The sequence below is a fragment of the Podarcis melisellensis genome (assembly GCF_964234715.1).
Source record: "Podarcis melisellensis genome assembly, chromosome: 10".
Lineage (NCBI taxonomy): Eukaryota > Metazoa > Chordata > Lepidosauria > Squamata > Lacertidae > Podarcis > Podarcis melisellensis.
In genome coordinates, this window is record NC_138542.1 from 39,762,619 (window position 1) to 39,775,537 (window position 12,919).

At 38.2% G+C, this 12,919-nt stretch overlaps 1 protein-coding gene and 1 long non-coding RNA gene across 4 annotated transcripts in view; one reads left to right on the forward strand and one right to left on the reverse strand.

Annotated features, from left to right (window-relative positions):
- The window catches only part of LOC309378490, a 203,943-nt gene that overhangs the window by 18,861 nt on the left and 172,163 nt on the right, over window positions 1-12,919 (forward strand). The gene's annotated exons all lie outside the window — the stretch shown is intronic.
- On the reverse strand, window positions 169-11,209 carry LUM (lumican). Its single transcript, XM_081929181.1, has 3 exons — window positions 10,907-11,209; window positions 6,176-7,090; window positions 169-1,224 (listed from the first exon to the last, which is right to left on the reverse strand). Exons 2-3 carry the CDS (start codon window positions 7,068-7,070, stop codon window positions 1,070-1,072), a joined length of 1,050 nt encoding a protein of 349 aa, XP_081785307.1. The 5' UTR covers window positions 7,071-7,090; window positions 10,907-11,209; the 3' UTR covers window positions 169-1,069.

The window sequence follows — 12,919 nt, forward strand, 5'->3', positions numbered from 1 at the left end:
CATATTTGCATATGCTTATGTCCCACTGATTTCCTGGGAGTTCTATGAAGGTTATTATGAGAGTATCCTTTTATCCATAATTCAGCTCATTGGAATTAGATACAAGGCACATGGTAGATAAGTTTTGTTTTGTTCTGTTTTTAAAAAAGAACTTTTAAAACTATGAAATACATAAAACAATTTATTTGATGGAGTTGTAGTCTTACAATAATTCAGCAAAATATAAAATAGTGTATTTTTTGGTTTGTTTTCATCTGCACTTACTGTTTTCTAAAAATGTAAACATACATTGACAATAATTTGCACTCAGTATTTTTATTTGCTATGTTTTATTTCTACAATCATGTTAAATGTAGCATGCAAATAACTGAATAACAATAATGGTGTACATGTTTCACTGTAAAGTAACAATTCCATTTTAAAGATTTAAACAAACCACACCAAAACATTTTTTACTGATTAAATATAAAATGCGTTAACAAAATAAAAACCTGGAAAATGTTGCTTTTTTCAAATCTTTGCATAAATCATAGTTAACTGGGGTTTTAAAATATGTTTTTGTATGTGTTATCAATTTATATAGCTATACTGATTTATTGCTTTCCTGTGTAATATAATCACAACAAGAAAACAAATCAAAGGAATAAAAGTGGATGAGAACCTTTGATTTGAATATAGGAAAATAATGTACATATATTGGTCCAGCCCTAAAGTACTAAATACTCTATCTAGATCAGAATATGCCTGACTTCTGCAAACCTGAGTTAGGACTGCACACCTGAGTAGGACTGCATGCATGTACAGTGCTTTTTAAAAATATCCTTTTGAAACTCAGGCTGTACTTGTCTAGAAAAGAAACATGAAAACAATTTTGTCCACAATCTATGGGGACTTTCTAGCTTTACAAAACTTTGACCTCACAGATTTTCTAGAACAGAAGCATTCTTTTTAAAGGTGGCCATGCTGCTTGTTAACAAACACAATTGACATTCTGCAATACGGCATTCTAGCTTTAAAGTGTGGTAAATTATGAAAATGGAGGTGGCCACTGAATGAAGTAATGCACAAATCACTCCACGGTGATATCAGCAGCCATTCGGAGACAGCTGTACATTTCTTGAGGAAGATCAGATCTTGTGAGATTATTTGCATCCAAACGCAGATGTCTGACCCTTGAGTAGGCTAGCGCTCCAACCACTTTGCAAAAGCTGCTCACTGGAAATTCTGTAATATCAAAGGCACATTATTAGTAGCAGAATCATATACAGTGGTCCCTTGGTTTAAGAACAGCTTAGTTTATGAACAACTTGGATTAAGAATGCTTCAAACCTGGAAGTAGTATTTTGGTTTGTGAACTTTGCCTTGGAAGCAGAACATGTTCTACTTCCTGTTGAGTGTGTTCCATTTGTAAATTGAGTCCCCCACTGCTATGGGAAAGCACGCCTTGGTTTAAGAACGCTTTGGTTTAAGAACGGACTTCCGGAACGGATTAAGTTCCTAAACCAAGGTACTACTGTATTCCCCAAGTGGTATTCCCTGGAATGTACCAAGATTTTGTATATTGAAACATATATTGGCTATTGGATTTGTCTTCTTTGCAATAACATCATGGTTGTGGCATGTGATCATCTCACAGTCATAGTCAAAGGGATCCATGTCTGTGTTCTTAGATTCATAGCTAATTATAAAAATAAATGAATTAACGTCTGATATTGTATTATTTTAAGATATTTTCTCTACAACACATGAGAATTATGCAATTCCTCCCCCTGCTGCATTAAATTATAATTACTATCAACAACTCAGTATCTCTTGAAATTCTTGGAATTAGTGAAGTTTGCAAACAAATATTTCAAACGGAGTGTTAGTATTTTTCATTTTGTAGATAAATTGGAAGGGGTAGCAAAGTTATTAAATGAAGATAATTATTGCAAAAGTTTGTGGAAACAAACTGGTGATTAACAAATTTTGGCAATCAGAACAAGTTTTTTTTTAAATTATTACAATTTTAGGATTCTAAAATTGGTCTCCTTATAACAATTGTAAATGAAAGATTTGCACTAGATTTGAGATAAAGAGACAGGGGTAAATTCATAGAATAAATTCTGTAATTTTAAACTCAAGACCTCATTTGTGGTCCATTGTGGTCTGGAAGGTTTCCCTCAATCTTGTATGGGGTAGATTAAAGAAGTGCTCCTTTAGGGAGAGATTTGCTCAATTGAGACTGAAGGTCTCATCAGAGTTTTAGCTGGCTGGTAATACTTCCACTCATAAATTTGGTTTTATCTTTGCATTATTTGGCACTAGTTAAATTTCCATTGCCACTGAGGCCAAACTAGACTTGATGCAGCAGTGGTTGGTGGGGCTGCACAGATGGGACTGTGTTGGTTGAGCTCTTGACTTCCCACTGCCATGCATCACTGGGCCTGCACCATGCTGAGCTCCCAGCTGCCTTGCCCCCACCCTCCACTGCCGTAGCAACCAGCAGTGATGCAAATCATTGGGCAACCAGGAGAACAATGCAGCCCCACGTGCAAAGTCCCATCAAGTGCTACTAGTTTGATGACAAATCCAGGTCTGTTAACCCAGGTGGCTGCCACACAGTTAAAAAGCAGCAGAAGCACACTAGACTTGGAGAGGCGAAGTAGAGGTAAAGCTGAGGTTTTTTACTTTCTCAACAGTTGTCTGGCCACTACAAAACTGATTAAGAGCTGATTAATCTGATGAAGCATACCAAAATCAGATAAAATATACCAAAATACAAATTGCAGACATTTTAAAGAAGAATGACATGAAGCAACTGAAAGCATTCAAAGTAAGGCTAATCCAGTCATATATTACTGTCCTGCAATGAGAACATCAGTCTGCCCATAAAATGTGGGGAAATGTTTGAGTAGGAACATTTTATATTATTATTCTTATTTGACTGCAAGATGCAGATTGATGTGATACCTTTGCTTGATCTCACTGGAAACACCTGAAGATTTCAAAATGACGACCTGTTGATGTATGGATGCATGAATATGAAAAGAACTTTCTATACAATCAACCATGGGTTGCCTTGCTGGGATGGAACAGATGGGAGACCATTTTGCAGTGACACAAGTCCTCTCTTGTCTGTAGGTCTTGGAGGGTAGTGCTTTGAGGACTTGTGTTCAACCCATTGACTGAGGTTCCACAGGGTTCAGTTTCATCCCCTTTGCATTTCAGAATCTTCATGAAACCACTGGGAGAGACTATCTGGGAATGGGTTTTCATCAGTATGCCAATATCTTCTTTCAGTTGTATTCTGGTGAAAAGGTTCTTACAAGGTACTCCAAAACACTGGTTATGTGGAGCTAGGGTATCTTTTCTCTCTATGTCCTGGAGCAACAGAAGACATTGTTCTTTAAACAAGTTTTTGATTCTGTTGCTGCTTAACTTACTTTATTGATTGATCGTTTTGGCTCTTGGATGCTGTTTGTAGTCTATTGTGTTTTTGAGATTACAGTATTGTGATTTTATGCTTTTTTATATATTGTAAGCTGCTTTGAGCAACTCCTTTTTGGGATACATATTTTGTATAAATAGGAATAAATAAAGCATCTGCTTTATCAGGAGCTCTTTAAAAGTGTGTCAAATATCTATCATCTAATACATTTTATATATATCAAGCACTGTACTAATAATCATGGTCAAGCTGCTAGATTTAAGTTGTCAGGCCAGCGTTCATAGTGGCCATGTGCAAATTTAGCAGTGTTAACAGTTACTAAGACTGAACACTGGCTGAAGCTGGTTCCTGGTTTGGTGCTGTAGTCTAGACAAGGAGAAGACTACTGCTTAACTTCTATTCACCCAATAACCAAGAGGTTATATAAGTTTAGTGTTTATACATTACCTTGGGTACCCATGGGCGCACATTGTTTTTCAGAGTCTTCTAGTCACCCTTTCCCAACTCTTATTCTGAAAGCTAATAGCCACAAATGAAGAGGACCAATAGTGGCTGCTTGTTTCTTTACTGCTATGCCTCTTTCCAAGTCTTCTTTTTTGCTTTTGCCGGATTGTTTCCCTTTTACCATGACTTATTACTCCAGCAAAGAAATTTCAGTGAAGTGCATCTACAGTAGACATGTTCCTTGTGTTGATTTTTTCAAAACAAAATTTGACACCTCTTCACCCCATGCTAGTTTGATCATGCCATTAAGAATACTTTCACTGGAATAAGGATGGAAAGTGTTAGTGGCCCATTCTGTTTTATTTGGGTCCACTGGCAAGTCTTGCCTGAGTTCTCATGCATCTGTTGAATACCACAATGCTCCCTTTAGGTAGTTATAGCTTTTTATTTATTACTAGTAGCAGCAATAGCAACATTACAATGACACGTTTCTTGTATATTAATGGACTTCTTTTCAAATAATTTTCACCTAGCGTTTTCTTTTTAGGCCTATTTCTGGAGTCATCACTTAGCATCCTATTCGTTAGATGGGTTTTTGGTTTTTTTGTGCAAATTCAGATCATAAATGGGTGATAGCCAACATTAGTCATGAAATAGACCAATTGAAATCAGTGGACTTAAGCCCACTGATTTCAGTGGGCTTAGTTGGAGTATGACTAATGTTGGATATCACTCAATATCATTAATTGATTTTCCCATGTCTTATGCACTGTCTACTCTGGACCAAAGTAATTAGTACTTATTGGGACTGGGTACAGCCTCCTAGCTACCTCATGACCTCAATCCATGGGTTCTGAATCAAGGAGACCCACACTGGGCTAAAATGGGGACCACCTGCCTAGCCCAGGATCTGGTCCCAAAGTACTTTGGAGGGGGGGAGCTTATGTTTAATTTGGGGTGGGTTTTGGGGGGTGGTTGTGTGTGTGTATGTTTTAAGCCCTAATTACTATAAACATACAGCCAGAAGAGGTTTTTTTCCTCTTTCCTCCCCTCCCAACAAATAGCAGGGGGTAAATTCTGTGGGTATTCCTCTGCAGGCAGCTTCTTTGGAGCCCCATTGAAATTAATAGAGCAAGCTGGTGCTCAAATGAACCCTAACAATTAGAGATGGGATTGTGCAAACAATTTTCTAAGTGAACTATGCCTACTTATGTTGCAGTAGAATGGATTTATGGTTTTCATAGATAGTAGATACGTTGAAGTATATCACAATTAGAGAAGAAAGCCAAAGGGGGCTACTAATCAAAACACCAGGTTTGCTTTGAAAGCAATGCTTCCTACAAGAGATGGTAAGCACCAGGTTCATGCCACACTATGAATTGAATACAGGTTATAAAGATCACCTGATTTCTCCATCTAGTGCATATATTATCACCATACAGTATTGTTTAGGACAACCAGAACTACTTTTCTGAAAGAAGAAAAACACCATTTTTGTCACCAGGTCTGTTGTTTTCCAATGTGCCACCTTCAGGCAGGTTTCATTCATCTCCTCCAGCACTTTGCTAGGTGAGACAGAATAAATGAAACTCCTGTTTGTGATGATTATTTGTTCACCAGTGAATAGATTTTTTATGAAGGGAATCTCAGATCCCACTGCTCTTAATTCTAATTCTTCATATTATTATTCATATATTTATAGTACACTATTCTCAATTATTTTGATACTGGTTTTGCTGGTTACAAGTTGGCATCCCAATGTGCATGTCTTGTATAATTTTTGACATCACAAAATACACAAAGTGCTGTATTCTAGCAGAACTATATTCAGGTAAGAAGGTTGGTTCGTCACTTCTGTGGAAATATAGCTGGGCTGGCCCACTATGAGGTAGTGGCTTCTGCTAAGTTCTCATGAGTTCTTGCCAAAATATCACGAGATCTTGTGAGATCTCATGTGCTCTGCAAGATCTCACTGGAACCCATCTTCGCGGCTGCTTTGTGGTCGCTACATGCAACTCAGGTAATGGAAAGTTTGGCAGAGATAGGGCTTCAGTGGTGGAACCTTCCCATGTCTCCTCAGGTGGCAGAATGGGACGGGCCACCCCTGACCCTATAGTTATCTCTGTGAGGAAACCAATGTATGAATGCATCCTGGCAATAACATCACTCCCTGTAAGGAGTACTAAGCAGTGCAGGCAGGAGGGAGTTCCACAGGTCAAACTTAAGGACACACCTGTCATTTAGCTAACATTTCATTGTATCACCTTTACATTTTTTTTTAAAAAGGGAAACATTACTCACTGTTTATCTGATTGACTTGGAGGTAGTAGTTTTCGAGATGCTCATTTACTGTTGGAATGCTCTTCAGCTGATTATAGGAGAGATCCAGCTCAACAAGGGTAGATATATTGAAAGCATTGCCTGGTATTCCAGAATCTGTCAACTTATTGTGAGATAGACGTAAATACTGAAGATCTTTAAAACCCTGGAAATACTGATCAGGAATGTTGGAAATCTGATTATTGTCAAAATATAGCATCATTAAATTAGGGGGCAGTCCCAAAGGCAGTTTAGTAATCTTATTAAAGCTCAAGTCAAGATACAAAAGTGCATTTAGGCCTTTAAAAACTCCAGAAAGTGTATCTTCAGACAGTTGGTTGTGCTGTAGGTGAATGACAGTCAGGTTCACTAGTCCTTCAAATGTGTTGGGATTGATTTTTGAAATCTTGTTATGAGTGAGTTGCACGTCATCCAGAGTATTGGGAAGTGGTCCAACAGCTTCGGTTAAATTGTTGTTATTAATATGAAGTTTTTTCAAACTCTTTAGCTTGGCGAAGACTTTGCCTTTTATTTTTGAATTTTCCAGATGGTTATGATCTAGGATTAGCCACTCCAGGTCTGTTACATTATCAAAAGCTTTTTCTTCTATGCCTTCGATCATATTATGGCGGAGATACAGGTATTTAATTCCAGGAGGAATAATTGGGAGACTCTTCAGTTTAAGATTGTCACAATACATGGCTGATGGATAGCTTATAGGGCAAGTACATTCTGGTGCACAGACTGCTGTTGAGTGATCAAACATTGAAACAGCATAACCATAATCAGGCTGTGGAGCATAATACCCATCATAATCATATTGACAGAAGATGCCACTAATCAAGAAAAGGAAGAAAGGAAGAGAATTCAGATGCATCTTTGCAGTGTGTGTTGCTCCTGTTGAGGGAGATAAAATGCATACAGTTACTTGACTGGTGATTACAAGGAAGCATATCAAAATAATAAAAACAGAAGTTCATTTTTCTATGAAGGGATGTATGGAAAATGAACTGACTGTATGAAAGTATAGTGAAATTCGGTGCATTGTTAATAGTTATGATGGATAGAGAAATTAATATAGCTCAGAATATCTGTGTTCATATTCCAGTCAGGGATTGAGCCAGTTGGGATACTTTGGGCCTGTCATTGTTTCAATGTAACATACCTGTCCATGTGAAGATAAAATGGGATCACCCTTGTATGATAACCATGGTGCAAAGTGGAATACAATGTCATACATTATCTGTTACAAGAACTTCTTAATGCATGTCCAACATCCTACATAGATATCACTTTCACATAACCATCATGTCCTAGACCATTTTCTTGCCTCAGTAATGGACTGGATGAGAGCCAGTAAACTGAAGCTCAATCCAGATAAGACTGAGGCACTGTTAGTAAGTGGTTTCCTAGATTGTATGGGTAGGAGGTGGCCTGTTCTTGATGGAATAACATTCTCTTTGAAGGTTGCAGGTACTTCTGGATCCTTGAGGCTCAGGTGGCTTCAGTGATACAGAGTACCTTCCATCAGCTTTGGCTAGGGGCCCAGCTATGCCTCTATCAGGACAGGGATAGCCCAACTTCTGTCTATGCTCTGGTAATATCTAGGTTAGATTGCTGCAACACATTATATGTGGGGCTGCCTCTGAAGATGGAAACTTCAACTGGTGCAGAAATTAGCGGATAAGTTGCTAACCGGGGCAAGAAGGTTAGAGCATATAAAGGCAATCCTGGCCCTACTGCACTGGCTGCCAATTAGTTTATGCGCCCAATTTAAAGTTATGGTTTTGATCAGAAAGCCTTAAACGACTTAGGACTGCAATACCTCAAGGACTGCCTCTCTCCATATGAACTGACCTGGATCTTGTGATCATCATCTGAGGTCCTTCTTCATGTCTCCTCCACAAGAGGTCTGGAAGATGGCAACATGAGAACAGGCCTTTTCCGTGGTGGCTCCTTATTTAGGGAATGCTCTCTCCAGGGAGACTTTGTTACATATCTCTAGGCACCAGGCAAATTGGCTAATTAAACAATCTATTGTCTTTTAAACTCTGTGGGGCAGGTGTTGCTGTTTTTGTTTGTTACTATGGTGGGTATTTATGTGCTTTTAGATTGCAGACCTCCCTGTAATACTGGCATGAAGGGTATTATATAAATTTAATAAATAATAATTCATTATGAACACACACTTTGGCATGCATTCATGTTGTTGGATCAGACTTTATTGGGGGTGTGCATGTGTTCATACTTTTCTTTATATAGCTGCACAAATTGTGTACAATAGGGAGAAAAATGAAATGGCATGAACCCAAGCCTTTATGCCATATTTGTAACAATTTCACTAGGAAATCAGAAAACATTAGGAAATGGATGCATAATACATATTGGAAATAGCAAGTCTTATTGTATTTTTGTTTAACATGTTTCATTTAAATATGATGGTTAACACATGCATTAAAGCATGTTCACAGAAACATAAGAACATATTCTGCTTTCTTAACATACTGGATGGAACATGTGTCTTTCATGTAGTTCCTTATTTGTTACATTTCGGTTATTAGAAATATATTTGACTTCAGCCTTTTTCCAAAGCAACAGTTCTTTGTAGTAAACGTTCCTATTGTTTCATAATATACACCTTTTTAGGATACCTCCACAAAGTGGGATACTTTATTTGGGTTTGATGAGGATAGGCTACTTGAGCGTTTTAGCTGTTTACCTTTGAAATTACACAAGTAACAATTGCATCTCAAAACTTGGGAACATACTTCAGCCTGACTGTCAGTAGTATTTCAGTCATTAGTGCAGGGAAAATGTGGCCAAAACGTATCTGCACAACCTCAGAGTGGAATCAGCTGAAAACTTTTATGTGGTCAGTTGTCAACTTAGTACTTATAGGAGCTTCTGTAAGTCCATACTGTTCTCAATGAACAAGAGTTTGTTTTGGTAGGGGTACCCTTGGCAGAGGCATACAGGATAGGTTGACATAGAAGTGAGATAGAAATTTGGGGAAATTTAGTAGAATGACTAACACAGAAATTTAGGAAATCAATAAATAAATGCTGGCCAGAGTATGGTCTGAAGGCAAATGAGGCCATCATCACCTTGCTGTAACTAAGCAAGTCTGGGTCTGGTCAGTGTCTGGAAGGGGGACCATCTGGGAACCTCATGTATGCCCCTTGGGTTCTGTGATGGAAGAAAGGCAGGATATAAATGTAAGAAAAGGAAGAAATGCCTCCATGGAAGCTAATCTTTGCAATGCAGCTGCCACAGCTGCATTAGATTTGGACAGCCATAAGCAAATTTCATGTTCTCATGTTACAAGTGCATATTCTTTTGCCACTTGATTTTTTTGCCCTGGATAAATATGCCTAGCAATATCTTAATGGAATGGCTGGATCATTTCTGTGTGCTGCACACGAAAATAAAAATTTAAAAACCTTTTGCTTGTACAGTACTAATTACTTGTGCAGCAAAAGCTTTTTTGCCCTAGGCAGTGATCATTCTGAAACATTGCATCCTCTCCATCCCAGAGAAATTTTACAATATTGCCCTTGAGACCATAATATATAAATGCACCTTATTTTTTAGCTGTAGCAATTTATTTTTAAAATAAAACATTTCTGTGTAGAAATAATAAGAGAAATAATAGTTGGGTGTGTAGAAAAAGAAAATGTTGGGCCTTGGTATTCATTTATGAAATATAATTTATTTATTCAGTGAATCCTTGCAAATTAGAGTTTATTAGGACCTTGGAAGTTTTGACAAGATAGAATTGGGGAAGTGAAAGACATATGAATGAGATGGTTGAGCTTCCATTGGAGATACTGGAAAAATTTCATTGATTTTAGTGGAGTTAGACAAATACTCAAACATAGGGTTTTATATTTTAACTCCTAACCAATATATTTAAAAGATCTAGGTTGGCGTAGTATGTGGATGACTCCTTCAAGATTTCTCTTTAAAATTTGACTGACAGTTCATCATTGTGCTTTGTAGTCCTAAGTATTACCATTTCATGTGTGTGAATCAAGATAATTGGGTCATTAGTAAACTGGTACTTTATGAACACTTCTCTGACACACATGTTTGAAAATCTTCTAAAAATCTCCTTAAAATTTCTATTGCAAGCATTACTTTGACATTTGGTATCTTCTTCCATGAAAAAAGCCAATTACTTTGCAGTAAGTAAGCAAACTTACTTGTGTGCTAGTTTTAAAAGTTTCATTATGAAGACTCCAGAACATTTCCATGAAACAGGGAAATTAAACAGTAAACTGCTGCACACAAAACTCCCCAGCATATAATATTTTGGATAGTCTTATTTCATAATATTCCAATTACAGTGGAGTCAAATTAAGCATATTGATTTAAATTTTAACTCCATTTAAAAATTTAATTTATTTTGTTAACATACTAATCAGTAGTTGGATATATAGAAATTTTCGTTTGCTAGGATTCCCCCCACCCACGCACCCACCCAAAGGCTTGGTCATTTGTACTGAATGTCCCTTCTCGTAGAAGCCAACATGTTCCACAAACGAGTACAACAATAACCCACAAAACATGTGGAGCATTTAAAAACAAACTGTGAAGGCAACTGCACAAAAGCAACTGTACTCAGTTTGCAAATTGGCAAAGTTGTGGCATGTTCTCATTACTGCTTCCTTCAGCTGCTTGATTGTTAGTGTTAAAGCATGCGAGAGCACTTACCTTTCTGACTTGAAGCTGCTTGCTTTAATTCCCACAGCAGATTCAGTAAGGGACTGGATCAACCAATATATGCTATAAACAGTGTCAGAAGGTAACTGGCTGCCAGATCCTCTGTGATACAAGGGCTTGGGGGGAAAATCCTAGTCACGCTGTTGTCTGAGGCTATGTCATCATGGGATTCTGGTGGTGCGGTATGTAAAACTGCTGCTGTCTAATCAAGTGCAGGTGGACACTGAATTGTAAAGGACAACCCATCTGTTCTCCCTGTGGAACAGGATGGAGATAACCCCTTTAAGAAACCTGAAAAAGTTCAAGCTGACTACCACAGCATGAACAACAGAATTATAAAAGGGGGAAAACAATTTTAAATAATGCTCAAATTGCAAACAGACATTGCATTTTCCCTAGCTCATTTTATAGCCTTCAGCAAAATCTAACAAATAACTCTCAAACCTCAGCGTAGCCACAGTTCTTAAGCCAAATGACTCATTCCTTTTTTCTTGTTTTTCTTTCTGCTAAGTTATGTACAGTACATAAAGGTTCAATGAAAGCTTTAGCAGTGGAAAAAATATATAACCCCAAATAGTGAAACTACACAAGGTTTTTCCTTTACTGTACTGTAAAAAAGTATTAGTAAAAGGGAAGATTGGATATGATGGTTCTGGTTAAATATACATCTAACCATAAACCATGTACATTTTATTTTATGGCTTAACCTAAATATTTATATAACAAAAACACTCTCTCTCTCTCTCTCTCTCTCTCTCTCTCTCTCTCTCTCTCTCTCTCTCTCCCTCTCTCTCTCTGTACACACACACACACACACACACACAATGTTGAGATAGAAATAAATGGTTGGCAGCTTCCTTAAAATTATACTAACATTTGTCCCTTTTAGGACTTAAAGACATTCAGAATCTGGAAGCAATCAACTGAGTGTTGTCTGTTTCTTATTTCATGGATACTGTTCAAGAATGCTTCCTAAAGCTTGGATGTGAATGCTATTGAAATAAGGCACTGCCAAATATAATGCTATAAAAATAAGGAAAATAACTGGCAAAACTTTAAGTATTCTTTCTGGTTCCAATATATCAAGAAAATTCCCATCAAAGATCTCCATTTTGTCTGAGACACATTGCTCCTTTAAAAGAGTGGTCTTTACACCAACTGGTTTGGTGAGGAACAAGGAAGAAGGGGCAGAGCATGATTCTTTCAGACAATCTAGAACAAACTTATTACTGCATCAGATTTATTTTTTTCTACAGATTGCAGATACCATTGGTGTGGCAGATGGATACAATAAAATGCCTCTGCTTTGTGTATTAATCAATAGCATAATAACTACATTTATCTTCATGGGCTCTCCCACTTTGATCTTATGCTAAGTTTACCTTGTCTGCATAGGGTGTTAGACAAACAATCACCCTAGGGCTTTCTCTAATGTTGATCATACTTGCAGTAGACCTACTGAAATTAATAGACCAGTGTTTCCCAACCTTGTGCCTCCAGATGTTTTTGGCCTACAACTCCCATCATCCCTAGCTAGCAAGACCAGTGGTCAGGGATGATGGGAATTGTAGTTCAAAAACAGCTGGAGGCCCAAGGTTGGGAAACAACCTTAGGTAGTCACGTCCATTAACTTCAGTGTGTCTACTTTGAGTATGACTAACATTGGAGGCAACCCATAGTACCATATTTTTCGCCCTATAGGACACATTTTCCCCCCTCCAAAAATGAAGGGGAAATGTGTGTGCGTCCTATGGGGCGAATGCAGGCTTTTGCTGAAGCCTGGAGAGCGAGAGGGGTCGGTGCGTACCGACCCCTCTCGCTCTCCAGGCTTCAGGAAGCTATCCCCGCAGCCTGGCAATCTCCCAGAGTGATGCCGAAGCTGCGTGCAGCTTCGCCATCGTTCTGGGACCCATTCTGGGGGCTGGGGTTGGGGGAAGCTCGGGCTCCCCCCGCCCGCAGCCCCGCAAGCTCCTAGAGCGGGCTTCGCACAGCTCTCTGTAAGCT